This window comes from Macaca thibetana, chromosome 4 (assembly GCF_024542745.1).
Source record: "Macaca thibetana thibetana isolate TM-01 chromosome 4, ASM2454274v1, whole genome shotgun sequence".
In the NCBI taxonomy this organism is placed as follows: Eukaryota; Metazoa; Chordata; class Mammalia; order Primates; family Cercopithecidae; genus Macaca; species Macaca thibetana.
In genome coordinates, this window is record NC_065581.1 from 166,066,219 (window position 1) to 166,093,179 (window position 26,961).

Consider the following 26,961-nt stretch of genomic DNA (forward strand, 5'->3'; position numbering starts at 1 on the left):
ACAAATGATAGCAAATGCAAAGGTTAAGAATATTTTTACAAAAAATCTTCCATTTAATTCCCCCCCCCTCCCCCCAGCCCCACCCTGCCCCCCAACAGATTGGGAAAAGACTGTCCTTAATCACTTTTAGCAGCATAAATTTTTCATTTTGTGTGATGTCACTGTTCCGTGTTGAAGAGTCATGGAGATGTACAAAATGTATTCTTGACCTTATTTGTTACTGTGTTTAGTGACGTGTTATATTTTCAGCAAATTCAAAAAAAGTTAAGAATGCGTGTCCATTGTTAATGCTATATGTGATTTATTTCATTTCTGCTCCACAATTTCAGCAGATGCTATTTCATTCTGTAGATTTTGCTATGGACCACAAACCCTCGTTGACATGTATTGGAACTCCTAAGACCAGACCAGTGCAGTGCTCCAAGTATCTATGAATCAAATGGCAATGTTCACATGATTTTCTTCCCTAACTTATAGAGCAGAAGGCAGTTTTCTTTCCCATCACAATAGCCATTCTTTTCCTTGTTTTTCATAGTTATTTTCTTAAGTTATCCATAAAAATAATGCATCTCTGTCATCTGCTAGCAGGCCATTGTTCAAGGTTAAAATACAAGTTAAGAAGAAGCAAGCAAATAAATCAGATCTGGAAACGCAGTTAGAGATTTTTGCACAAACGTAATACTTGCAACTGTTTCATAAAAGCCAATTCATTATGGTTACTCTTAACATTTCCTTTAAAGTTAAAAACTGTTATAGACGATTTGTCTATTCATTCTTTGTTTTTATAATTTTGTTAGGTTTCTTTTATTCAGGTTACTTTATGTAAATTACTTGGAGTTTTACTGAAAATCAGATTTCATCATTTCTACCCCAGTTTTCTGACTGGCTTTGATTTTTGTTTCTTAGCTTGCTTGCTCATTAGTTTTAAAATGAGGTAAAATATAGATTCGGTGAAATGCACAGTTCTTGAATGTGCAGTTCAATTGATTTTAATAAATACACCCATGTAACTGTCAGCTGAATCAAGATAAAGACCATTCTCATTACTCCAGACCTTCCTCTGTTTCAGTAGCTTTGCTCACATGTTCGGCAGCATGTGAGATGAAGTTAGCTAAGCCATGGGCAGTTTTATGTGATTCTGTGTAGTAGTCAATATGGTGATAATGTTACTTTCATCAGAAGGCTCAAAGTAATGGACCTGAAAAGCAGGAAAAAGAAGGCGTTATCCAGAACTTCAAGAGAACTCTGTCAAAGAAAGAAAAGAAGGAAAAAAAGAAGAGAGAAAAAGAGGCATTGCGACAGGCGTCTGATAAAGATGATAGACCTTTCCAAGGGGAGGACGTGTAAGTCAGTTTTGGAAATATTTCCCTGTCTTTGTGCTCCAAATCAGATGTTTTTATTGCACCAAAATTGTTAAATTTTCAGATAAATTATGAAAAGGATGAGTATCAGTCAGGAAATGTATTTGGGTATATACTCCCAGTTCTTCTGTGTGGAGGGAGGATAGAGGGGCTTACCTAAGCAGGGTTCATTGCTGGCAGTGCCTGTCTTGCTATGCTTGGGGAGAATCTCTGCACTCACAATCTTGCTAATCTTAAGTACACTCTTGTTAACTTCATTATTTTTCTTTTTCATCTTCAGCTGGGTTTTTTCCTCATTTCTGTGGTTTTGGCCATGAGGCAGCAGTTGTCTCTTATGTACCTCAGATACACTTAATGCCTAGTCAGAGGCTGACAAGGTGAAAAGCAGATTTTCCCTTTTAAGCTTCAGATCACCAGCTAGTTCCCTCCACTCCCACCTCCCATTTCTTATTTTGTCACACCAGTTCCGTTGTAGATGGTTACCTATTTAAGTGTTCGAGGATCTGACACAGAGCTGAGGGAATAAGTTAAATCATTGCATTTTCACTATAACAAAAAGAGACATTAGGAGAAACTAGACTTTCCCCTTAATGTGGAGTTTCTAGTTCCTGTTTTCACCTTCAGCAGTTTTTGGCTTTTTAGTTAGTGCATTTGGTTATCATATGCCTATTCTTAGACAGCTTGCTGTTGCCTTGGTCTTGATGGCATGGTATTCTATACATTACTTTTCTGTAAATCAAATAATGTATGTTCTTTTTAGAAAGTCAGAATATATAGATTTGCCAAAAAGGGTAAAGAACTTAAAGAATTCACCTGTCATCACATGAACCCAAAGAGAATCATCATCTAGTTTGTTTGTTCTCTATAAATGTTTCTGTTTCATAGGCTTGTCTGGAGAGGCTTTAAACAGAAATGTAACCACAGTTTCTTCAACTGGATTTTCACTTGATATTTTTCCCACTAAGATGTTTATATTTCACAAAAACATTTTTAAATGATTATGCAGTATTATATAGTTCTTCCATAATTTATGTAACTAGTCCATTTTTGGTGTACTTATAGATTGTTTAATAGTGGTTCTTTGTTTTGTTTTTAAATAAATGTTCCAGTGAATATCCTTGTTCTACGACTTAGGGAATTCATCTGATTACTTTCTCAGGGTGCATTCTAGAAGAATGATTGGGTAACAGGGTTTGGGTACGCTCATGTGTTCTGAGCCCATCGGCAGACTGCCCCGTACTGTCATGGAGCCCAGAGACTTCTCTTTTCTTTACATCTGCAACTCTTGGGTGTCACAGAACAGTCTATTATCTCTACAGTATATAATACCTTCCGTAAATTCAATTTGTTATCATTAATAAGGCAACAGCTTTCCACGTAGTTATTAACCGTTTATATTCTTTTGTTGGAGTGGCCTGTCCAAGCCTTTTTCCCATTTTAAAATTGATTCTAAGTGTTCTCTACGTATTGAGGTTATTAACCATTTGTCAGTGAATAAGGTATACTTTATAGTGGAATTTGAGCCTATTTTGTGTTGTATCAAAGGGGGTTTAGATGTGAATCTACTAGGCGGTGGTGCCTATGTAAACACTTGAGTCTAGTATCACATAATAAGGCTCTATTAAATGCAGTTATGCAAGAGAAAAAAATGTACAAAGATACGCTGCTCATACATGAAAAATATCAAAGGAGAATTTAAAACTTAGGCTAGGTTCATGCCTGTAGCCTCAGCTACTCAGGAGGCTAAGGTGGGAGGATTGCTTGAGCCTGGGAGATTGAGGTTGCAGTGAGCAATGACTGTGCCACTGCATTCCCGCCTGGGCTACAGAGCAAGACCCTATCTCAAAATAAACCAAAACGTACCAAATGCTTCTACTTTATGACTTGCTCTATTTATCATCCTATTTATGGGGTGATACATTATTTGACTTAAAATAAGTTGTTCAACTTGATTAAAAGCTTAACTATTTTTAATTAAATTATTTTTATGATTAAAAATTGTATCTTTGAAGTATATTTACCAAAATGTAGTTAAGTATGTCAATTACCTAGTGTTGTTTTCAGCTTATTCTATACATTTGACTCCTTCACAGAAACTGTTGGAGCAATTTCCTTTTTGAAAATTTAACTTCAAGGAAGTTAATGTTTTTTAAATCCTTTAGGTGTTAAAAAAATCATTCCATTCAGTTAATTTGGGCTTTTCAAAATTTGCTGTAATTTGCTGTAATTTTTTGTTGTTGTTGTTGTTGAGATAGAGTTTTGCTCTTGTTGCCCAGGCTGGAATGCGATGGCGCGATCTTGGCTCACTGCAACCTCCACCTCTCGGGTTCAAGTGATTCTCCTGCCTCAGCCTCCCAAGTAACTGGGATTACAGGCATTTGCCACCACGCTTGGCTAATTTTGTTTTTTAGGTAGAGACGGGGTTTCTCCATGTTGGTCACGCTGGTCTCAAACTCGACCTCGGGTGATCCACCCACATCAGCCTCCCGAAGTGTTGGGATTACAGGAGTGAGCCATCACGCCCAGCCTAAATTTGCTATAATGTTAAGACAGATTTTTGCAAAATTAAAGTATATTCAGTCCTATATTTCTTTCTTGTGGTTGGAAGGTCATGGTATAATATTGATCTGTTTTAGGGTAACACTGGTGGAAGTTACTGAAATGTATAATTAATATATTTTTCTTTTAGCATTATTCATGAATAAACTCACTATTAATGTAAACTTTTAATGATAGATTTCTGTGTAGTTCAGTATATTCGTTTGTATTGAGAGAAACTATTCTTTATCATTAGTAATTAACATGTGGTAAATAGTACATAACAGATCTATTAGGGTACAGATGTAGCCGAATAGCATCTGCCATTTTGATTTTTGTATGACTGCAATGTGTCTATTTCCAACAAGAAAACAGTGTTTAAAACATTGTTGGCATTTTTTTTCTTACAGTGAAAATTCTCGACTGGCTGCTGAGGTTTACAAAGACATGCCTGAAACCAGCTTTACTCGAACCATTTCTAATCCTGAGGTGGTTATGAAACGACGGAGGCAACAAAAATTGGAAAAGAGAATGCAGGAATTTCGGAGCTCAGATGGGCGGCCTGATTCAGGTACAAACTTGGTATTTTTCTCTGTTCTACCTGTTACAAAGAGCATTGTTTAATTACACTCTTTATACGTGCATGAGACCTGCTTTAATTAAAGCAATGGGTGAAGTAACCTTTTCCTAACAAATGTGTACCATATACTTCTGGTACAAAATCAGCCTACCCTATGTACAAGAGTTCTGTTCACATAGGGATATGTTTAGTTTCATACTTTCCCCCAATACAGCTCTTAAAAAAAAAAAAAAGCTAGAAAATTTCAAGTATGTACAAAAAAAGAGAGAAAGATACAATAAACTTCCATGTACGGATCACCGAGGTTTCTTCTGTACTCCAAAATACATTGCCTCCATTTTCAAACTATTATTGGGAAGCAAATCCCTAACTTATCATTCTTTCAACTATAAATATTTTGGTATATTTTCCTGAAGGATAAAGATTCCTTAAAAAGCAAAACAAAATATAACCATAGTATCATTATCAATATAAAATAATTGGTAATAATTCCTTAATGGTATCAAATAACTAGTCATTGTTTAAATTTTCCTGATTGCCTCAGATAATGCTTTTATTTGGGATGGGATCTAAATGAGACGTAACACATTGAATGCACGGTCACTTGCTTCTGCGTCCATCGCAGACACTGCTCAGGACTCTATTTCTCCTGAGCATATTTCAGCCTAGTGTCCAGAGAGCCACCATCTGCGGGGAGCGTTGGCCAACCCTAGCGTTCGTTCTTATTTTGACCCTTAGCACCCTATAACTGAGTCCTAATTACGTATTTCACAGGACTTGTTGTGCCAGTGATTCAAAAAAGATCTCAGAGAGTACGGGACTTCTTGGTTCCATAAATCTTTTAATAGATTATATTTGAGATGTGAATGATTCTTCGTTTATATGTATTTTGTCTTGTTCTGTCAAGAATTTGAAATAATTTCTAAATATATGCACCGAAAAAAACACAAGAAAATAAGGAGTCTGAAAGAAAATATAAAGAAGAAGAGTAGTAAAAAGTTTTTAAAAGACAAGAGGAATGCTTAGCAATGGCTACATGTGCTAACTACATGTCAGACCTGAAGGCACTTTGTATACTGTAAGAATGAGTTTGATATTATTACTGAAATGAATTTCTGAATTTATTCTATGGTTCCCTTAAAGAATATTCCAGTATGGGCTAGAGGTAGTGAGTCATGGTAAACATAGCTAGCTTGGAGTGTCAATTTTTGTATCTAACTTTAAAAAATATTTGTTATAATGAAATATGCTTTGATGTGGTTAGAATGTAACATTTATATATATATATATATATATATATATATATATTTTTTTTTTTTTTTTACGATGAAATAGGAAGTTTTTGTATGTCACTTAGCTTATGTCCCCAGATTCCCCCATGTAGTTTGCACTGCCATTGGGGGTATTTTGATGGAAAAATTTGATATGCTTTGTTAATAAGCTATTGATGAGTTTTAAGCTAGGGGTTTAGAAAGCTTTCATTGTAGCCTGAGCTTTATATCTGGAGAGATTACTGTGGAAGCAGAGTGGAAGATGGATTTGAGAGAATTCTGATTAGAAGCAGGCATGCCCATTAAAATTATTGCTTTGCCCATATAAGGAATAAGGGGCCTCTGAGCTGTGTCATTGACAGCAGGACTATAAAGGGAGAAAGGTCTGAAGAAATATTTAAGAGGTAGAATTATCAGGAACTGGCAATAGACTGGATTTTACTGAGGAGGGGAGGCATTCAGGACGGCCCCTCTGCTTTTTATTGGAAAGATGTTGATTGACTGTAGAATGAAGAACGTTTGGGGGTGGAAGATAGGTTTTGTTTATGTGTGTCACATGAAGTGCTGGTGGGATATGGGATATATTTTAGGCTAGTGTTTCAGTAGCACATGGTGATTAGGGTTTGGGAGTGATCAGTGTCGTTAGACAGTGTATAGGTGATTCAGAAACTTAAGGGAAAGCCATTGATAAGAGGAATCAGCAAAGAAAACAGGAAAAACTGCAAAGAATTAGGAGGAGAAATAGCAGAACATCTAAGTACAGCTTGTCTATTAAAGGGGTGATTGGGGTAGAAGGAGCATTTTTCTATATGTAGACTCTGAGGAAACTCTTAACTAAATATTGGTAACAAAAAATGACCCTTTATGGTTAATACTAAGGAAGCCAAAAGTATTAATGAAGTCTAAGGTTTTTATTTGTTAGTTTTAACAAATAACTTGCTCTGAAAACGTACATCCTTATAGCCTACTGCAGCTATCAGCTTAGCTCTCAGGTTGATTCTTTAGTGTGGGCTGCAGACAAGGGCACCTGTGAATACCACTTCTCTAAGAGTGACAACTGTGGCTGTTATTTTTCTCTCTTTTACTCCAAGGATTAGTTTCTCAAGTTCTGATGACAGAACCTACATGTCCCCCTTAATTTGGTTCTGTTAAACTCACCTCACAGGTGATCAGGCATCATAATTCATAACAAGCTTTGCCCCTGAACTTTGTATTTTTTAACACTTAGTTATATTTGCTTCATGATGGCTTCAAAATGTAGTTGACCCCAAAATGCCCTACATATCTCAATTAATTCATTTGTGTCACAAATATTCTACTACCATTTATTGTTATGGTTTTTTTTCATTGATAAATTAACAAAATTGTAAGATAAGTTTTAGTTGATTCTTCCTCCTCTTGGGCTTTTTAGTGCGCAGTCTTAGGAGTGGCAGGGCACTGTGAAGTGCAGAAGCACATGGAGCTGGGGTCAGGGTACAGTTGGAACCACTGTGCACAAACCAAGAGCTACAGTTTCTTCATCTTCAAAACGGGACACTAACCAAAATCATATAGATGTTAACTGCAGTCTACCTACTTGTTTACTCATCCTATTGTACATATGTTTTTTTTGTGACTTTTTTGAGGCCTGTATTTGGATGTGGAGTGTAATTAAATAAGGAGTGTGCATTCTGGTGTCATGGAAAACACACAGTTTAAATGGACTCCTCTCCTGTTGCTGATCTCCCTATCTTCACCCAAAAGGCAGGATCCTCTTTGGAAAGCACAAATGACATTTTGCCCACCTCCTTAGACACATGCACGCAGACACACAGTCATACATGTGCACTCTCTCTTGCGCACGTGCACACACACACACACACACACACACACACACACACAGAACTTAAACCCTTCCAATGGCTCTCACTTTAACTGGAATAATTCAAACTCATGATGTGATCATGGTCTGAGAAGTCCTGTAGGATCTGGTCTCAGCTGGTTTCTGACCTCATCTGCCCCTTTTCCCCTTGCTCTGTCCGTACTGGCCAGTGAACCCAACCAGACATACCCCAACCCTGGGCCTTAGCAGCTGCTGGTCCTCTGCTGAGACAAAGCCCTTCCTTTAGATTTTCACATGATTACTTCTGTCTTGTTGTTCAGGTCTGAGTTCAAATGTTTATTCTTCAGAGAATTCTTGGCCAGTTATCCAAGCTTAGGATGCTCTCGGTCATGTTCTTTCTCACAACCTTTTATATTTTCACAATGTATGTCACTATTTTAAAGGTATTTATTTGTTTTCTTGTTAGTCTTCTTCCTCTGCATCCTGCGTCCCAACCACAGAATGTAAGCTGTTGAGGCAGGAACATCATCTGACCTGCTTATTGCTGTTCCTCTGCATTGGAACAGGGGAGCCCCGGGGCAGTGTGAGCGTGCACATGGTAAAGATGTGCTGCAACCTGTGATTCCCCTGGCCCGGCTTAGCAGGTCCATATTCTAATACTACTGTGGACTAGTTGGTTTCTTAAAAGACCAACATGATTTTACTGTGAGCTAAGTTATCAAAATGCAATTCGTGCCAGACTTGTTGAAAAAGAGAGTATGAGAAATATTCAGTAGTTGAAAAAGAGAGTATGAGAAATATTCAGTAGCTGAAATAACTGCATTAGAATTAAAAAGTAATGGAATCATGGAAATTAAGAATTTGCTTCAAGAAACCCACAGATTTTCTAATCTAGCTCTCTTAAATTACAGGTGAGAAAATTGAGAGTTAAAGAAGCTAGAGTGCATACCTAGGGGCACACTGTCTTAATGGGACTGTGGAGCCTATCTTAATTTCTTCCCTCAGTATCCTTTCATCTAGACTTCAGATTTCAAGGCATATTAATCTTGGACCATAGGTAGAAAGCAGATTATGACACCAAAAGTGACAATATTATGACATATACATGTAGATTTCCATTAAAAAGAAACACAAAAGAAAATGTCAGGATATCCAAATTGCTCTGCTGTAGTTGGTTTTCTTTTTTTCCCCTAAATAAGTTCACAGCTATAAAGGACATTGTAGTTTGTAGTGCCTGGAAGTAAAAATAGAACTTTGCTCTGTTGGCAAATCTCTCATGAAAAATATTTGGCCTCGAGCACCTGAGATCTCCTGGTTCCTACTTCACTTTTTAAAAATGAATTTATTTAGTGGGTTAATATTTGACTTTATCTGGGTTTTTAGTTTGTTTCAGATTGATGATCAGGAAGTAGGAAAATGGGAGAAATAGGTATATGATAATATGTAGGTAAGGAAATGGGAAAGCAATTGAATAAAGAGCAGCACCATAGAGAAATTCTGGAGCTCCTTCCTTTTCTTTCCTCACTATAGTGGAAATCAGTTCATTGTTATAAAAACTCCTTTGGCTTGAAGAGAGAAGATGAAAATGATCTTTGTCATACTGGATTGTTCATGGTTTCTAAATGTCACTAGATCAACTAGTTACTGCTATTATATGTTATCTAACAGGAAATGAAAAAAATCGTTATTAGGCAGATTGTCTTTGTACTCGTTATAGCTAGAATGCAGGCACCTTTTTCTCGAGTGACTGTAAATGTTAGCTACCTCTGTTATTGGCATAAAGTAAGTTGTACTCAAAGATGTCAAAATGTTTTTTCAGGTGGAACATTGAGAATTTATGCAGATAGTTTAAAACCAAATATTCCCTACAAGACAATCCTGCTGTCTACTACAGATCCTGCAGACTTTGCTGTGGCTGAAGCTTTAGAGAAGTATGGTCTGGAAAAAGAAAACCCTAAGGATTACTGCATCGCCCGGGTAAGGAACTTGATCAAATCAGTAGCTCTTTCTTTTTTTTTTTTTGAGACGGAGTCTCGCGCTGTCACCCAGGCTGGGGTGCAGTGGCTGGATCTCAGCTCACTGCAAGCTCCGCCTCCCGGGTTCACGCCATTCTCCTGCCTCAGCCTCCCGAGTAGCTGGGACTACAGGCGTCCGCCACCTCGCCCGGCTAGTTTTTTTGTATTTTTTTTTTTAGTAGAGACGGGGTTTCACCATGTTAACCAGGATGGTCTCGATCTCCTGACCTCGTGATCCGCCCGACTCGGCCTCCCAAAGTGCTGGGATTACAGGCTTGAGCCACCGCGCCCGGCCTATCAGTAGCTCTTTCTACTTTGCATTTAAATGGAAGATTTTCTTTAAATCAAATTAAACCTAGATTTTCACCCCACCATGTCGTTTAGAATCTGATAAATTACAAATCATGTGCTAAATGTATATTTTTAAAAAGCAGTCTCCCTTCCATTACAAAAGTAATATATGTTTCTATTATAAAATAAGAAAAATATTAAAAGGCAAATTAAAGAAAATAAAAATTACCCCAAAAGCAACTGACCACATATATGTGTGGTTCTAATTCTTGTCTCTTTTCTGTTCCATTGATACATATGTCTATCTTTTTACCAATACCAAGCTGCCTTAATTACTGTAGATTTATAATAAGTCTTAAAATTATATAAAGTATGTGCCAGTTTTGTTCATTATTTTAAAAAATTGCTTTGTTTATTCTCGGTTGTTTGTGTTTCTTTATAAATTTTAGAATCAGCTCGTCAGTGTCTACCCAGAACCTTCTGGGATTGTGATTGGGTTTGCATTACAGATGAACTTTGATAGACTTCTCATCCTATTAATACTTAGTCTTCCAATTTGTGAGCAGAGTGTATCTCTTTAGTTACTTAGTGGTTTAAATTCTCTCAGCAGTGTTTCATGGTATTCAGTGTGGAGGTCTTGTGCCTCTCTTGTTAGCTACAGGTAGAATTAAATAAAACGGCTTGTTGTTTGAGTTTTATAACTTTTATCTTCTTGCTGAGAAGCTAAGAAGTTACATTGAGTTGGAAAAGCTAGTGATTTGTAACTTAGGAATATAGCCCAACTTTTAGCAGACAGTAGATGGGAAATCATGTTTTTCTCACATTAAAGTGACAATAAAGGAATACAAATTTGTTCAAATGCACAGGAACAAAGAGAATGAGAGAAGAAATGACGAGATTAGAGTAGTCTGTGGAATTTTGCAGATGTAAATGAGAGGTCTCTAACTTGCCAGAGAAATCTTGCTGGGAGGACATCAAGACAAAAGCAGGCAAGTGTGTCCCAGCCCCAGGAAGACTCAGGAATTAGAGGCTTTGAAACTTTCTAAGGGCTGAAAAGAAGAAATTGGGCTGAAAGTTTCTATAAGAAGTGGCAGACTCCACCAGATTCACTTCCCTACCCTAAGTGCTGAAGGCTAGGGTAAAACTAATGGGAGATGAGTGGGTGTTGAATGGAGTCCTTGGATTTGGAGGTAACAGGACTAGCACAAGGTGACAAGGGTCTTCACTGAAAACAGGAGGATGAAGTGAAAGACTGTACCCAGAATACTGATGTCTAGAAGATTTATGGATCCCTCTCAGAAGGCACTTGTCGAAAGAAAGATTTGTATGTAAATGGACCTTTGGAAATTCTGGTCTAATAACATCACTCTGAGACTTAGCAACAGTAACCCTTGCCCACATATATAGACTTTACATTCAGCTTTCATGGGACTTGCTGTCAAATGTCGATAGCCAAGGTTCAACAGACATTTGAAAAAAGTACCTTTAAAATGGGGACAAATCAACACAAACATTAAGAAAACTGGAGCTAAAAGGGAGAAACTGGAGAGAGCAGATGGAAGTTTGACAACACTGAGACTCACAGAGATAAAGAAAATAGTGCATCCATGAAATATGACTAGAATGCCAGAAAAAGAAACAGAGGAAGAGCTCTTAGAAATTTTGTTAAGTAAATAAGGGATCGAGGGGGAAAATGTTAATAAGATAGGTGGAAAATGAGGAAATCTACCTAAATACAGATCAAAGAGAAAAAGAAGTAAAACAGACAAGATACTTAGATTATTAGTGTAGAATATCTAACATATACTAAAGGGGGATCAATCAGAGAAAACCAAAGGAAGCCTGGCATGGTGGCTCACTCCTGTAATCCCAGCACTTTGAGGTCAGGGGTTTGAGACAAGGCTGGTCAACACTGCGAAACCCTGTCTCTACTAAAAATACAAAAAAAAAAAAATGAGCTGGGCATGGTGGCGCGCACTTGTAATCCCAGCTACTTGGGAGGTTGAGGCAGGGCAATTACTTGAACTCAGGAGGTTGCAGTGAGCCGAGATCTTGCCATTGCATTCCAGCCTGGGCAACGGAGCGAGACTGTCTCAAAAAAAAAAAAAAAGGAAAACCAAAGGAAATGGAGAGACGGAATTTATCAAGGAAATACTGCTAGAATCTCTCAGAACTGAAGGAGTTTAGTTTCTAGGTTGAAAAGGCCCACTGAATAATGGTACAATTGCTTTGACAAAGACCCAAACCAAAGCTTATTATTTTGAAATTGCGGAAAACTAGTTTTAAAAAGAATGATTCAAAAGATTCAAGTTACATGTAAAGGTTTTAGGAGTAAGACTGGTGCTAGACTTCTCAACAGTAACTATGGAATCTGGCATGCCATGTACTTTCAAATGCAGAGTGAAATGATTTCCAATCCAGACTGTCAACCAAGTGTTAGGTGGATGGAATAAAGACATTTCAGAACATGCAAGACAAAAATTTACCTCACACGTGCCCTATCTCAAAAAAGTGCTGGAGGACATTGTCCAGCAGAATGATGGAGTAGGCCAAGAAAGAGAGAGAGGGAGAATTCAAGAATAGAATCTATCAGGAGAAGGGAATTCCTAAAGATGGTGGGGAAGGAAAGTCCGGAAGATTCCTCTGCAGTAGTCCTGAACGGCACACACTCGAGATTGGAGATAATGTCCAAAACTGAACGTAAATAGCAGTAAAGACACATTGTTTAGAAATATGGTGGTAAATATTAGTTGTGACATCTAAAATAAACGAATATCCAGTACATTCCCAAGGATATTTCTATGAGCATTTATTTTTGCAGTATTTTGTGCATAGCAATAAAAGAGCAGACAACAAGCCCAGCACTAAGGAGTGCTTCTGCTACTCAGTGACATGTTGCTTTGCAACGTCAATTAGATCTCTACTGGTTGACCTGGAGATATATACAGGCACACCTCGGTGATGTTGCAGGTTTGGTGCCAGACCGCCACAGTAAATCTGGCATCACAATAAAGTGAGTCACACGAGTTTTTTGGTTTCCCTATACATATAAAAGTTATGCTTTTAGTATACTGTAGTCTATTAAGTGTGCAGTAGCATTATGTTTAAGAAAAAATGTACCTACGTTAATTTAAAAATACTTTAGTGCTTAAACAATGCTAACGATCATCTGAGCCTTCAGCAACTTGTAATCTTTTTGCTGGTGCAGGGGCTTGCCTGGATGTTGATGGCCGCTGAGTGACCAGGGTGGTGGTTGCTGAAGGTTAGGTTGGCTGTGGCAACTCCCTAAAATACAACAAATGAAGTTTGCTGCATTGATCGACTCTTCTTTTCACAAAATATTTCTCTGTAGCATACCGTACTGTTTGATAACATTTTATGTACGGTAAAATTTCTTTCAGAATTGAAGTCAGCCCTCCCAACCCCTGCCACTGCTTTATCAACTAAGTTTATATAATATTTGAAATCCTTTGTTTTCATTTCAACAGTGTTCACAGCATCTTCACCAGGAGTTGATTCCATAAGAAACTACTTTCTTTGCTTATTCCTAAGAGGCAACTCCTTGTTTGTTCAAGTTTTACCGTGAGATTGCAGCATTTCAGTCACATCTTCAGACCCCATTTATAATCTTAGTTCTCTTCCTGCTTTCACCTCATCTTCATTTACTTCCTTCACTGAGGTCTTGAACAGCTCCAAATCATCCATAGGATTTGAATCAATTTCTTCCAAACTCCTGTCAGTATTGATATTTTTCCTTATCCCATGAATCACGAATGTTCTAATGGCATCTAGAATGGTGAATACTTTCCAGGTTTGCACCCCAGATTTATCAGAGAATCACTATCTATGGCAGCTATAGCCTCATGAAATGTATTTCTTAAATAATAAGACTCGAAAGTCAAAATCACTCCTTGTTCCATGGGCTGCAGAGTGGGCGTTGCTTTCGTAAGCATGAAAGCAATGTTAATCTTGTACCTCTCCACAGAGCCTGGGTGAGTAGGTGCCTTGTCAGTGAGCAGTAGTAGTTTCAAAGTGTTCTTTTTTTCTTTTTTTTTTCTTCTTTCCTCTGAGCAGTAGGTCCCAGCAGTGGGCTCAAAATAGTAAACCATGCTGTAAATAGATGTGTTGACATCTAGGATTTGTTGTTCATTTATAGAGCACAGGCAGAGTTGATTTGTATAATTCTTAAAAGCTCCAGAATTTTTAGAAAGGTAAGTGAGCATTGGCCTCAACTTAAAGTCACCAGCTGCATTTGCCCCTAACAAAAGAATCAGCCTGTTCTTTGAAGCTTCGAAGCCAGGGATTGCCTTCTCATCTCTAGCTAGAGAGTCCTAGATGGCTGCTTTTTCCAATAGAAGGCTGTTTCAGCTTCAATGAAAATCTGTTTAGTGTAGTGACCTTCATTAATGATCTTAGCTAGATCTTCTGGAGAACTTGCTGCAGCTTCTCCATCAGCTGCTTCACCTTGCACTTTTGTTTTATGGAGATGGCTTCATTTCTTAAACCTCACAAATCAACCTGTGCGAGCTTCAGACTTTTCTCACCTTTCTCAGCCTTCATAGAATTAAAGAGTTAGGGCCTTGCTCTAAAGTCGAATTGGCTGTAATGTTGTGGCTGATTTGGTCATTTATCCAGACCATTCAGACTTTCTCCATATGAGCAATAAGGCTGTTTCTCTTTCTCATCATTCATGTGTTCATCGGAGTAGCACTTTTAATTTCCTTTAAGAAGTTTTCCTTTGCATTCATAACTTGACTGGCACCAAGAAACCTAGCTTTCTGCCTGTCTTTGCTTTCAACATGTCTTCCTCACTATGTTTAATAAATTTTTAGCTTTTGATTTAAAGTGAGAGACGTGCAGCTCTTCCTTTCACGTAGAGGCCATTTTAGGGTATTAATTGGCCTAATTTCAATATTACTATGTCTCATAGAATAGGGAGGGCCAAGGAGAGGCAAAGATGGGGAGTGGAACATTCAGAACACACACATTTGTCAGTTAAGCTTGCCATCTTACATGGGTGCAGTTCATGGCACCCGAAAACACTAGTAACATCAAAGATCACAGATCACCATGACAGATTTAATAATAATAATGAAAAAGTTTGAAGTAATGTGAGAATTAACACATACACACAGACACAAAGTGAGCACATGGTGTTGGAAAAATGGCACCAGTAGGCGTGCTCAACGCGGGCTTGCCACACACCTTCATCTTGTATTTGTTTTTCTTAAAAGAGCAATATCCTTGAGGCATAATAAAGCAGCAAGGTATGCCTGTACATTTACGAATACCCAGTCATCATAAACAAAACCAGATAACACAATGCTGTGTATATGTTTACATGAGCAAAGAGAAAGGTAAATGCATAGAAAAGATACTATCTTTCAAACTGAGTGAGGGAAAGAGGGAGGCAAAGACTTTTAAAATGTGTTAAATGATTAAGATCTGAATCACATAAAATAAATGCATAAAGATAATTATTGAAAGTATGGTCACAAAAATATAGTTATCTCACAGTAGTTTTTTTTTTTCTTGTGCTTTTTCTGTATTTGTATTTTTTTTACAGTGAACTTGTGTTATTCAGAATCAGAAAGAAATATAGCAAAGCCCATTTCGTTGTGGGGAAGGGAGAAGATAGATGAACCATAGGTATTTGGTAATTTGATGCACCTTTTTATTTCTTTGGCCTTTATTTAGTAGGAAGTAGTAAGAAATAATATTGATAAAATTGAAGGAAAATGGTTGTCTCAGAAGTGAAATTTTAAAATTTATACTTCTAAATGAGAATCCATAGATAAAGAAACACTGTCATGAACTAGAGTTCTGCCATACTCTGTGGGGCGTTGATGGGGTAAGGTTGTATAGTCAAGGTAATTGTGCATTCTCTCTGAAGGAGAAATTCTGCCATATTTTGTAGGCTGTTGATGGGGTAAGGTTGTAAGGTTCTATAGTCAAGGTAATTGTACATTGTCTCTGAAGGAAAAATACCTGAGCTAGAGGACATTGTGTTGTGTTGCCCTGACAGTTACTTGAAGTACAGGAGAGCTCTGTTATAATCCTGGGCCTCATACAATAATCACTTATCTGTTCATAAGAACTATGTAGCAAGCATGACTGTGTATATAGGAGACATAATTTACATATAGAATAATTAAGTCCATGGATATGATGGTTTTTTAAGTGTTCCTTATACTTACAATTGATTAGTAACTGCTGTACGACGTTTCCTAAGTCAGAATACTATTAGTAAAACAGCAGTGTACATAGCGTCTGTACTACTGAACAGAGGCCTGATGCTTTCTGATCTGTGTCCCTCATCTGTTGCGTGAACATTGAGGGCAGAAACTTGAAACCCCGTCTCTACTAAAAATACAAAAATTAACTGGGCATGGTGGCGGGCACCTGTAATCTCAGCTACGTGGGAGGCTGAGGCAGGAGAATCACTTGAACCCCTGGGAGGCAGAGGTTGCAGTGAGCCGAGATCGCGCCACTGCACTCCAGCCTGGGTGACAGAGCAAGGCTCTATTTAAAAAAAAAAGTCTAGTGTTGCATCTGATACATGGTGTTGCTCCAGTATTTGCCAAGGGAATATTTATGTTGATAAGTGTATATAAGTCTATTTAATAATAAACTGTTCTATAAAATTGCATCTGATAAACTTTGTAACATCTGTTTCCTTTCAGTAATTTTTGGTTCATTTTTACTGATGAAAATGAGAAAGTGAAGGAGCACCTTAATCGGGGTTTTAAAGTTATAAAAGCCTATCTTGGGATTTTATTGACAGTCCCTTGTGAAATCATTTGATAATTTCCTTTGAGTGTTTCTTCTGGTTTTGGTTTTCTGTTCTATTATTTCCTAACCAGTTTTCTTTTACAAGATTAGGCAATACAAATCAGGAGGTAATTATTGTTTTGCCTTGAAATTCTTTATCTTCTCAGCTTGCCTTTTTATTTTTTTATTTTTATGTTTTTCTTTTTGGAGATGGAATCTCGCTCTGTCACCCAGGCTGGAGTGCAATGGCATGATCTCAGCTCACTGCAACTTCCGCCTCTTGGGTTCAAGCCATTCTCCTGCCTCAGCCTCCCGAATAGCTGAGGGACTACAAGTGCACGCTGCCATCCCCGGCTAATTTTTTGTATTTTTTAGTAGAGACGAGGTTTCACTGTGTTGCCCAGGCTCGTCTCGAACCCCTGAGCTCGGGCAGTCCACCCGCCTCGGCCTCCCAAAGTGCTAGGATTACAGGCATGAGACGCTGCGCCTGGCCCAGCTCGCCATTTTATAAATTATAGCTGTTTTCATATTCTTTATTCATTATTTTATCTATTTAATTATTCAATAAATTTTCTCCTTGTTAGATATTATCCTGGGATAAGAAGAAGCTGCCCTTAGAGCTTATAATAAAGGGAGACAGAAAGACGAAGAAATAGAAAAACAGGGAGCTTTTCTATTAGAATGAAAATCATTGAATGCTTTCTAGAGAAGTTGTACTTAAGCTGAAGGATGAATGGATGTTATTAGACATGAAAGTTGGGGCAGGAGGGGTCATGGAAGCATGATATATGTCACCAAGTGTGAGAATTCTGGTTCCATGTGACTTGGCTCTAAATGTTTGATAACAATGGAGACTAAAGAGATGAGTGAAGGTCAGATCCTGAAGTAGTATATCTTCTGAGCCAAGATACTGAATTTAATATGAAACACTATGAAGAAAGATTGATTAATTTATGATAAGGTATGTTATAGTCTATTTGTCTTTTTAAGGTAATTGAAGCAGTGTAGAGAGAAATTACAAGGTTCTGTAGAAGAGTCTAACCCATTTGGTATGTGAGCATGAGGATACATTTGGGTGGTGAGGTCTATTAAGATAACATCATTACATTAATTACAGGTTGCAAGTAATGTTCACATGCCAGTGACTTGGCCTTCTTTTCTTATTCTCTCTAATCCTGTTTTGGTTCATGTTAGCAGTGCGTGAAGAGGGAAGATGAAGCACCAGCACAAAGTCTAGAAGAATATTGGACAACCATCATCTCCCACTCTCCTCCATATTACAGTGTTTTGGGGGCTTTCTTAGATGATTAAAAAAATTGTTTGGCTCTAGTAAAAACATAATAAAAAAGTAATACAGCATTATGAATTTTTAAGAGTTCAGTGAATACAGTATATTGAAGCAGGTGGTTAAAAGCATTTGTTGAATGAATGACTACTTGCCCTGTAACATATCTAAATGGTCTGATTAAAATTTAATCATAAAGAGATTATTTACAAGCAAACGAAAACTATTCTGGCTTGTTGTGTGGTGGTTATCCTAAGAGATCACATACTGTATGAACCCACTTTATAAAAACAATTCTTTGAATGTGAAAAGGTGGTTTAAGGACTAGAGAGATTGAAATTTGCAATAGTGAAGAAATTACGTGGAAGTTAACCATTACATACTGCCTTTCCATATAAAAGGTTGTAAAAAAAAAAATATTCAGTCTAGCTCTTTTTAGGAACCAGGTGATTAAAAGCAGCCAAATCAGCTGGCTTAGCTTTTTATTGTAGACTATTACCTTTCACTTTTATTGATGATTATTTTGATGATGAGTGAGAATTGTTTCTAGTGCTTGATTAATATAATTCTACAGTGACATTTTATTCATTCAAAAGCAATAAATGTATTCTTTTAAGTACTTGCTAACCTAGTTACTTTGGCACATTCACAGTTAATTATTTTTGTTTTTTTAGGTTATGCTTCCTCCTGGAGCCCAGCATTCTGATGAAAAGGGTGCTAAAGAAATCATTCTTGATGATGATGAGTGTCCTTTACAAATCTTCAGGGAATGGCCAAGTGACAAAGGTAGTAACCTTATTAAAGGATTACTTACACCAGATTCCTACATGATATACCAGGTGTTCACCTTACCACATGATGTAGGAGATGTGTACGTAAATATTTTTGGATGGCCTTGTTGTTGTTGTTGTTGAGACAGAGTCTTACTCTTGTTACCAAGGCTGGAGTGCAATGGCGAGATCTCGGCTCACTGCAACCTCCACCTCCCGGGTTCAAGCAATTCCCCTGCCTCAGCCTCCCAAGTAGCTGGGATTACAGGCGCCCGCCCCCATGCCCCGCTAATTTTGTATTTTTAGTAGAGACAGGGTTTCTCCATGTGGATGGCTTTTTGCTTTAGAGCTTTCTGCCTCCTTCATTTACTTGCTTGATGATTCCTGAGTGATGCTATTGTCCCTAAGACCATACTCAGCTTATCTGAGTCTCATGTGTTAGACACTGAACAAATGGTGATACTGCAGGTAAATCACACATCTCATGAAGAAACTAGAATATTAGCACTACAGCAAGAAGCAGAAGATTATTGATATCTACCAGTAGTAGATAACACATTTCATGCTGACCAGATTAACTGTGCGATGTTTGGACAAATTTGTTGTGATAGAGAAAATGATTTCTGTAACCCTATAGATTGTCCAGTGATTTAGTCATTTCAGATAATGAATTCACACTTAGCATTACTGAAACAATTTTCCCTAATTATTTCAAAGCAGTCAAAGTTTAAAGCTGTGTTTTTAAGAAAATGTGGTTTTCTTTCAAATTCACGTCATAAGTTAACTGTTAACTCTCTAGAGGGCCTTGCATTAATAACGACATAAAAATATATTGCCGTTTAATCGTGTCAATATGGAATGTAGATTGGTAGTTTTAAAACACCAAAAAAATCTTTCTCAGCAAGCAAATTTCTATCCTCCTTAAAACACTTGTTTAGTACTTTTTAAAAACAGTATGAAGTTAAAATTTTATTAAAGGCAAATTGCTTTAATTCTTTAAGTTGAACTTAATAAAAATCAGGTCAACTAAAAATATACATATTTATTTTGTTAGTAATAGAATTCTTGTTTTATTTCAATAGGCTTTTGTGGGAACAGGTGGTATTTGGTTACATGAATACGTTTTTTTCGTGGTGATTTCTGAGATTTTGGTGTACTTATCACCCTAAAAGTACATTTTCATATGTGTATTTGTGTGTGAATGTGGTTTTTTTATATATGAATGTATTTACTGATCATAGAGTTGTTTACTAATGTATAAGCATTTATTCTTAAATTGATGTGTTGTTTTTCAAGCTTATGATGTCTTTAGGTAGCTGTTAATTTAGAATACTCTTTGGAAACTGCTTGCTAGAGCTTTTCAAACACACCAAGAGGCTACTAATATTTCCTCTGTTGAGTAAAAGTATAAATTGGGTAAGCTTTACTCAGTGATTCCTTGGCAGATGTTCCTAAATTACATGCATCTTCTTGAGAAAGCTTTGCACAGTTGACTGCCAGTCGGCTGGCCATCCTGACCAAGCTGAGTCTGCCTGATGATTTTCCATGCTGCTGTTCTAGGGATTTTAGTCTTTCAGTTGAAGAGGAGGCCACCAGACCACATCCCAAAGAAAACCAAGAAACACTTGGAAGGCAAGACACCCAAGGGAAAGGAGAGAGCTGATGGGTCTGGCTATGGCTCCGCCCTTCCTCCGGAGAAGCTGCCCTATTTAGTAGAGTTAAGCCCAGGTGAGAAAGATGGTCACACCAGCACATATTATTAATGTGCATTTTTAGCTGTAAATCTTTGTACTTTCTAATGCATCTTCAGGTAGTCTTCTGTTGGCCGACTTAACATTTTTAGCCTTTTTTTTTTTTTAAAAAAGGTAACTCATTAAGGTAACATTTATTTCTTTAAAAACTTAAGGTTATAAAATATGTATGTATTTATGTAAAAATGGTTCACATGGACAAAAATGAGTATTAAGAAACAAAATTTAACCAGTGTATAGACAGTTTTAAATTATTTTAATCGCTTAATTTTTTTTCCCAAGATAACTTTAGTAAAATAGTTAATCTACTAAAGTTGACAAATTGATATTTACCCCTTTTACGGGCAGATTTCATAAAGGTGTGTGTGTCTGTGTGTCGAACTGTTGTTTCTGATGCATGGACAATATCTAAAAAGAATATCTTTAAATTGTATATCTAAGAAACCCATCTTAGTAAGAGGAAGGCTATTTGATTTTAAAATAACAGACTATGTTTATTTTCCCAAGTCCTCTAAGTGTTTTGTTTGTAGAACTCTAATACGCCAAAGCTGTTGTTTCAAGTTAGCCATTGAGTAGAGAAATACGTGGGCGTTCTTAAAGAAGTGTTTTACACACACATTCCTAGGTGGAGTGTATGTTTGCACATATGTATGCTGTACATGACATTTATCGTTCAGTTAACATTACTTCATTCCTTATTTCATTATTAAATGCTGTTATGTGACCTGCATTATACAATACTGTGAAGATCAGAGTGTTGCACCCGCATCCCAAGCTGCATTGAAAGAAAGCCCGATTTAGTAATCACAAATTAGCAGAAAATTGAACCAGTTATGTGTATGATATATGGCTCCATGAACGTGAATTACATTTTTTATTCTTTGATTTTTGAGAGTTTATTTTTATTTACAAGGTTTCTTTAGTTTCTTACAGTTAGGTTATTGTAGTTAACTAATGATTAGATACGATATTTGTTGTCCAGCAGTCTCATGGTAGAGTAGGTTATATAAATACAGGAAGCGATGGTATCATTTTCATGCCACAGTTAGTGGCAGTGTGGCTTTAGGTAGTAGCTTTTATACTTACTTATACTTCAGGACTTTAAAAAAAAATTAATTGATTAGCTATTTGTGAGGAATATATTGGTGTTGCTAACCTCAGTTCTCTGGGTGGAAAGTTTATTTAAAGTTATATTATCTCACTGTAGTTTGGAAACACATCCCAGTATTGTTGTGTGTCTATAATGTGTGTGAGAGCATTGGTGTTTGGTTATCTGAGATAATGAATGGCAACTGTGAAGCAGTCATTAGTTTTTGAACTTAAAAATTTTTAGGCTCTTTTTCGGGTATTGGGTCTGCCCTTTAAAATTTTATATTAAATTCTAGAAACTAATGATTGTTCTCCAAATCCAAATTTTTGAGGATTTAAGAGTGTTAAGTCCTTGGAGAAATTGATAAATAGCAGCTGACAGAATAATTTTCAAATGAGTAATGGACAGTTGATTTGGTAGATAGCAGAGACAGGATGAGAATTCACTCATTGGCTTGTGCATTTGATGAATAGTTACTGACACGTGTTGTGTGTCAGATCTGGGCCTTGGAGGCAGAGCACCAAAACACATCAAAGCCCTTCACCTTGGGAAGTTCTCTTCTAGTGAGAATTGTTATTTTGACTGCTTCTTTCATACGTATAGTCTCTCAGGTAATCAAATATATAGAATATTTTTTTGTAGGTGTAGAGTAGATCACAGTTCTGTACTACTTTTCACCAAATACTGGCAACAGCATTTGTTACATGGTTATTAATACACTGCATTCCTCATGGCTCTCTGCTGCCTTCAGTCAGCATTCATTGACCCTTCTACTTTAGGCAAAGCAATGGATACAAAAGGATTAAGTTCGTTCCTGCCTTCAGGTAATTCACACAGCGGGAGGGAATCACACACAGTGCCATGTGATAAGTGACTCTGCCTCTAGTCCTGACTTCTCGTGAGCTCTGTGCTTATGGGATAGCTTAACTTGTTCCACACGTCTGAAGTTCAGGTCTGGTACCACTATTTTAGGAGTGACCTAGGGGTTAGTGGCAAGCCTGAATGCAAGGCCAGGGTCTTCCCTGCACCAAAGCCATGTTCTTTCACTAAGTCATGATGTCATTTAGTCAGCATGCTGAATGAAATTGATCTCTTTGCCATTTATGAGAAAATAATATCCATCCATAATGATTTTTTATGAATGGATAAGTACTGTATTTCCCCTGGGCACATTGTCAGCCAAGCATTATATCCTCAATGCTGAAGTTCTGCTGGGTGTGGTTAGGAGTTTTTGAGATGTGGTCATGAGCTCAACATTGTCTTTTGGAGGAATGTGGAGCAAATATGTTATTTCGTTCTTTGCTTTGGATTTGAATGTGTTCTTTAAACAGAAGAAATCAGCCCAGTGGGGTGGTAGCCCTTCATATGATTAACTCACTGTTGCTGTCCTGCTGCTTGGTGACTCACCTGTTGTCCTGTGGTTTCCCTTAACAGTCTGCACTGGTTTCTAAAACACTGACTGGGGCACTAGTATAGTCTTGTCCTCACAAAAGCTGATGGGTGAAGTGTACCTTTTCTTCCTTTGAAATGTGTCTCACTGAAGTTCACCCTCTGCGTCTCTTCTCCTCCTCCCCTATTCCGCGTGTTCTGCATGGTCTCTGTCCTGCTGATGCTGCCTTCACCTGGGTCCTGGCATGTGTCTTAATCCCAGGGAGAAGGAATCACTTTGCCTACTACAACTATCACACTTATGAAGGTAATGCTATGCTTACTACTACTTTTGTAACTAAAGCACTAACAGAACCTCATGGGCAAAATAGTGTTGAATGACCAAATATCTTATGTATCAGTTTTTTAGTTGATATAAATAAACTATTTTAAGAAATTTGATGTACTGTCATTTTATTTGTACCTAGTAAGTGTTCCATATCTAGAACTCATTTCATTTACTGGAAGCTTATTTTGTGTCTTTATTTTACCAGGTTCACCCTGGGAAGGAACTGAAAGCAAAAGCAGCACTGGTTGTGGAGGGATGCTGGGGAGTAAAGACAGAGTGCCGTTTCAAAGCACTCCTTGGGTGGTGCTCAGCCAGTCTGCCTCCCTTCATCTGTAGACCAGGAAAACTTTCTGGTAGCAGTGCTGTTACTGTCTGTTGTGGGGTTACTTAGATTTGTCCCTGCTCTTCAGGGTGCTCCAGATTTATGATCATTATCTATGGAGAAGAAAGAGACTCAGGCACTTCGGGCAGAAATGGACTATTTGTAGAATACTCTTTGAGGAAGGGGAGAAAATTTGGGATTTTTGTTTTTGGCAACAGTTTTGTATGTTACTCCCTGTGAGATAACTGTCCTTCTAATGAGGAGAGGGAATGGGCTGTTACACTCTCCCTTTCCTCCCCAGCTCAAACCAAACATCCCTTTATCCGCTAAATCCTGTGGCCACCATTTAGGTTCTTCAAAATCTGTAACAGCTTTAACTATGGTTTCCTGTTATTACTGTGAAGTAATAAGAAAAGAGAGCCTAGGAAGGATGTTTATTTCTAATCTGTCTGTTGACAGATCACTATTACCATAGTGAAGTGAGGAAAAGGGAGAGACTGAGAAAGCAGCTTCTCTTTCTCCCTTTCTCTATTTTGAAATCTGTTGATGTAGAAAGGTGTGTGATGCCTCTTTATTGTCTCACAGGAGACCTGTCAGAAGCATTCAGAATTTGGAAGACTGTGGATGGGAATTTTTCTTTCATCTCTAAACACATTTTTAATGTTCTGTTTTTAACTTTGCATTGAAATGTTCTTGTTTCACACATGATTACTTATTTACTGCTTTTGCTTTCTTCGTGTCATTTCTCTGTGACTGTATTGCATTCAGTTTTCTTTATTTTTATATAAATATTCACTGCTGACACATCAAGTCTTCATTGATTGCTAACTATGGACCATATGTGGAGTGATCAGTGCCAGGGTAAAAAAGATTTTTTTTATAAAACCTAGCCACCAGGGAGCTCAGAGATAAGGGAGATAAGTAGATGGAAATCATCATACAATACAGTTAGTGGTACAATTAATATAACAGAAATGGGGTGCTCCGGGAGTAGATAAGAGGGACACATTTCTTTACCAAGGGGGTTCGTTAGAACTGCCTTTGGTGGTTAAAACACACAAAATCGTAAACTGGAGGATTTGGACTCAGCAGGTTGGGAAGGGAACTAACTATGTCCAGGAAAAGCCCCAGATGATTTTAATGTCTTGTTCAGATCAGGACTTTATTGGAACAGTTAGAGTTGAAAATAAATGTTTCAACATGATGTGAAGCAGCACAGATGATGAATCAATTTTGTAATGGGTTTTAGGCATCAGTGTCTCTCAGGTACTTCAGTCTCATCTTACCTTCACTCGATGTCACAGATTATGGAGTATTTCAGAAATAGAAAATTTTGTCATTAGAATGTAACTTTGTATACCCTAAAATTAACATCAGTTCTAACAGAACTTGCATTTTTGTGGTGTCTTTTGTCTGTGAGAGTTTAGCGGCACCACTGCTGAGAGATTTTAGCAGTCTGAAACTCTGTGCACGCTCATACTCTCCAAATTGTTTAACCTGTGAAGCTCTCAAAGCTTACATTCCTAATCACAGTGACTAGAGATTTTTACAGGTGATGGAATCAGTGGGTTGGAAAGTTATAAGGCACTCATAAAGCAGATCAGGGAGACTCTTACTGGTTTGGCCTTTTCCTAAGCTTTGGTGAGTGATATGCTTGCCACACTAGACTGACTGCCATGGCTGTGGTGCAGGCGCTAAGCTCTGCAGTTGCATCATCATTCATGGGCTCTGGAAGGCACATTTTCTCATATGTCAACTCTGAAATCAGGATACCTCGTTTTTGGTTAAGATAATGAAGTGACATTGTCCTCATCTGGGATACAGTAGGTGAAGAATGAGAAAACATGTCTAGATGTACTGGGACTAGAGGGCTTTGGCAGAGCAGCTTCCTCCTCCTCCTCACCCCTTCCCTGTCGTGGAAACACATGCTCATATAAATTAAACATTCCAACAGTTCACAAAGGTATAAAATGACCAAAAAAAAAAAAAAAAAAAGCCACAAAACCCAGTCTTCCTTTTACGCCAGCTCTGCTCCAGGGAGCTAACCGCTTTTACCTGTAATTCTTAATCAGAAATGGACGGAGTTATTTGGGGAGCTTTTTCAGAGGACACATGCTTAGGCCTCCTCCCCAGGGCTTTTGATCCAGGAGGTCTAGGGAGAGCCATGAGAATTGTACATTTAAAAACCTCCATCAGTGATTTAGCTGTGCCCCCAGCCTGTACTGTGTTGTGTGCCGTGAGGGCAGCAAGAATACTGCAGGAAAAGATCTGGTCCAAAGGGAAGGCCCGTGTGTCTTTGATGAGCTTCATTTTGCTAATACAGTTGCTCCTCAGAATCATTAACAAAAATCCAGGGCAGTGGTAGAGAAGACTTTATTTAATGTAATAAGAATGTGGTGGAATTAATGCCAGAAACTGATACATTTATTTCTTATTTTGAATTTTCTGTATCCAATTTGTTAAATTGTGTTACATAAGTTTGGAGAATTCTTTGAAAAGAAATCCTGAGAAGTGAGAGCTGTAATGCCTGAGATAACTTTTTGTTTGTTTGAAATAACATGACAATAATATTAGATTTTGCAGATACAGTTGTCTTCCTTCTCTTCTTGCAGATGGTTCTGACTCTAGAGATAAGCCAAAGCTTTACCGCCTTCAGTTAAGTGTTACTGAAGTTGGTACAGAAAAATTGGATGACAGCTCTATCCAGGTACGTAGTCTGAGCTTCCTGCTGCAACTCTGACATTCCAGGAGGCATAATGTATTGTACAGAGCCTGCCACATAGTAGTGAAAGAAGGAATTAGAATTACAGACTACATTGTACTTAAATATAAATAATTTATCTATTCTGGGTCACTTTTCTCTGCTTCAGTGTGAAAACAGCAGAATGTGAGTTTATGTTCAAGCTCCACCTCTAGAAATTTGGGCTGGTGATGACAGTGCTCTGAAACTGCTTCCTTTTCTCTCAAAGATGGTGATGATAATTTTATAGGTCTATTTCAGGATTACAGGATGTAACTATGCAAAAGTGCTTATCACTGGGTCTGACACACATAGCGGTAAGCATTCGGTAAATTCTAATTAAATTTAGCTTAATACGGTTCTCAAGTACTTAAAACAGAGCTTAACACATCTTTGAATAAATGAAGTCAGGATTTGTCACTTCTTTGAAGTTGAATTCAGGCAAATCACCCTTGCTTTGTACTTACGTTCTCAGTTTGTAAGATGATAGGTTCAGATTGTTGATGTAATTTTCAGTTCTATCATTTCTTCTTTCTTAGCACAGCACTAAAAATGATAAAATAGATAGGAATCTTTAATCATAATCTGTATAGATTTGTCCATTAACCATCCAACAAATATTGGTTGAGATGACTGT

At 37.6% G+C, this 26,961-nt stretch overlaps 1 protein-coding gene across 19 annotated transcripts in view; it reads left to right on the top strand.

Annotated features, from left to right (window-relative positions):
* AFDN (afadin, adherens junction formation factor) overlaps positions 1–26,961 on the top strand; it is a 142,641-nt gene that overhangs the window by 45,346 nt on the left and 70,334 nt on the right. For 12 of the 19 annotated variants that reach the window (XM_050787062.1, XM_050787073.1, XM_050787069.1 and 9 more), the window contains exons 4-10: positions 1,180–1,343; positions 4,310–4,470; positions 9,392–9,549; positions 18,609–18,720; positions 20,265–20,432; positions 23,197–23,241; positions 26,197–26,291. In XM_050787062.1, the coding sequence (XP_050643019.1) occupies positions 1,180–1,343; positions 4,310–4,470; positions 9,392–9,549; positions 18,609–18,720; positions 20,265–20,432; positions 23,197–23,241; positions 26,197–26,291 (903 nt within the window). The remainder of the gene's footprint in view (positions 1–1,179; positions 1,344–4,309; positions 4,471–9,391; positions 9,550–18,608; positions 18,721–20,264; positions 20,433–23,196; positions 23,242–26,196; positions 26,292–26,961) is intronic. The other 7 variants (XM_050787071.1, XM_050787079.1, XM_050787080.1 and 4 more) reach the window with 3 other exon arrangements.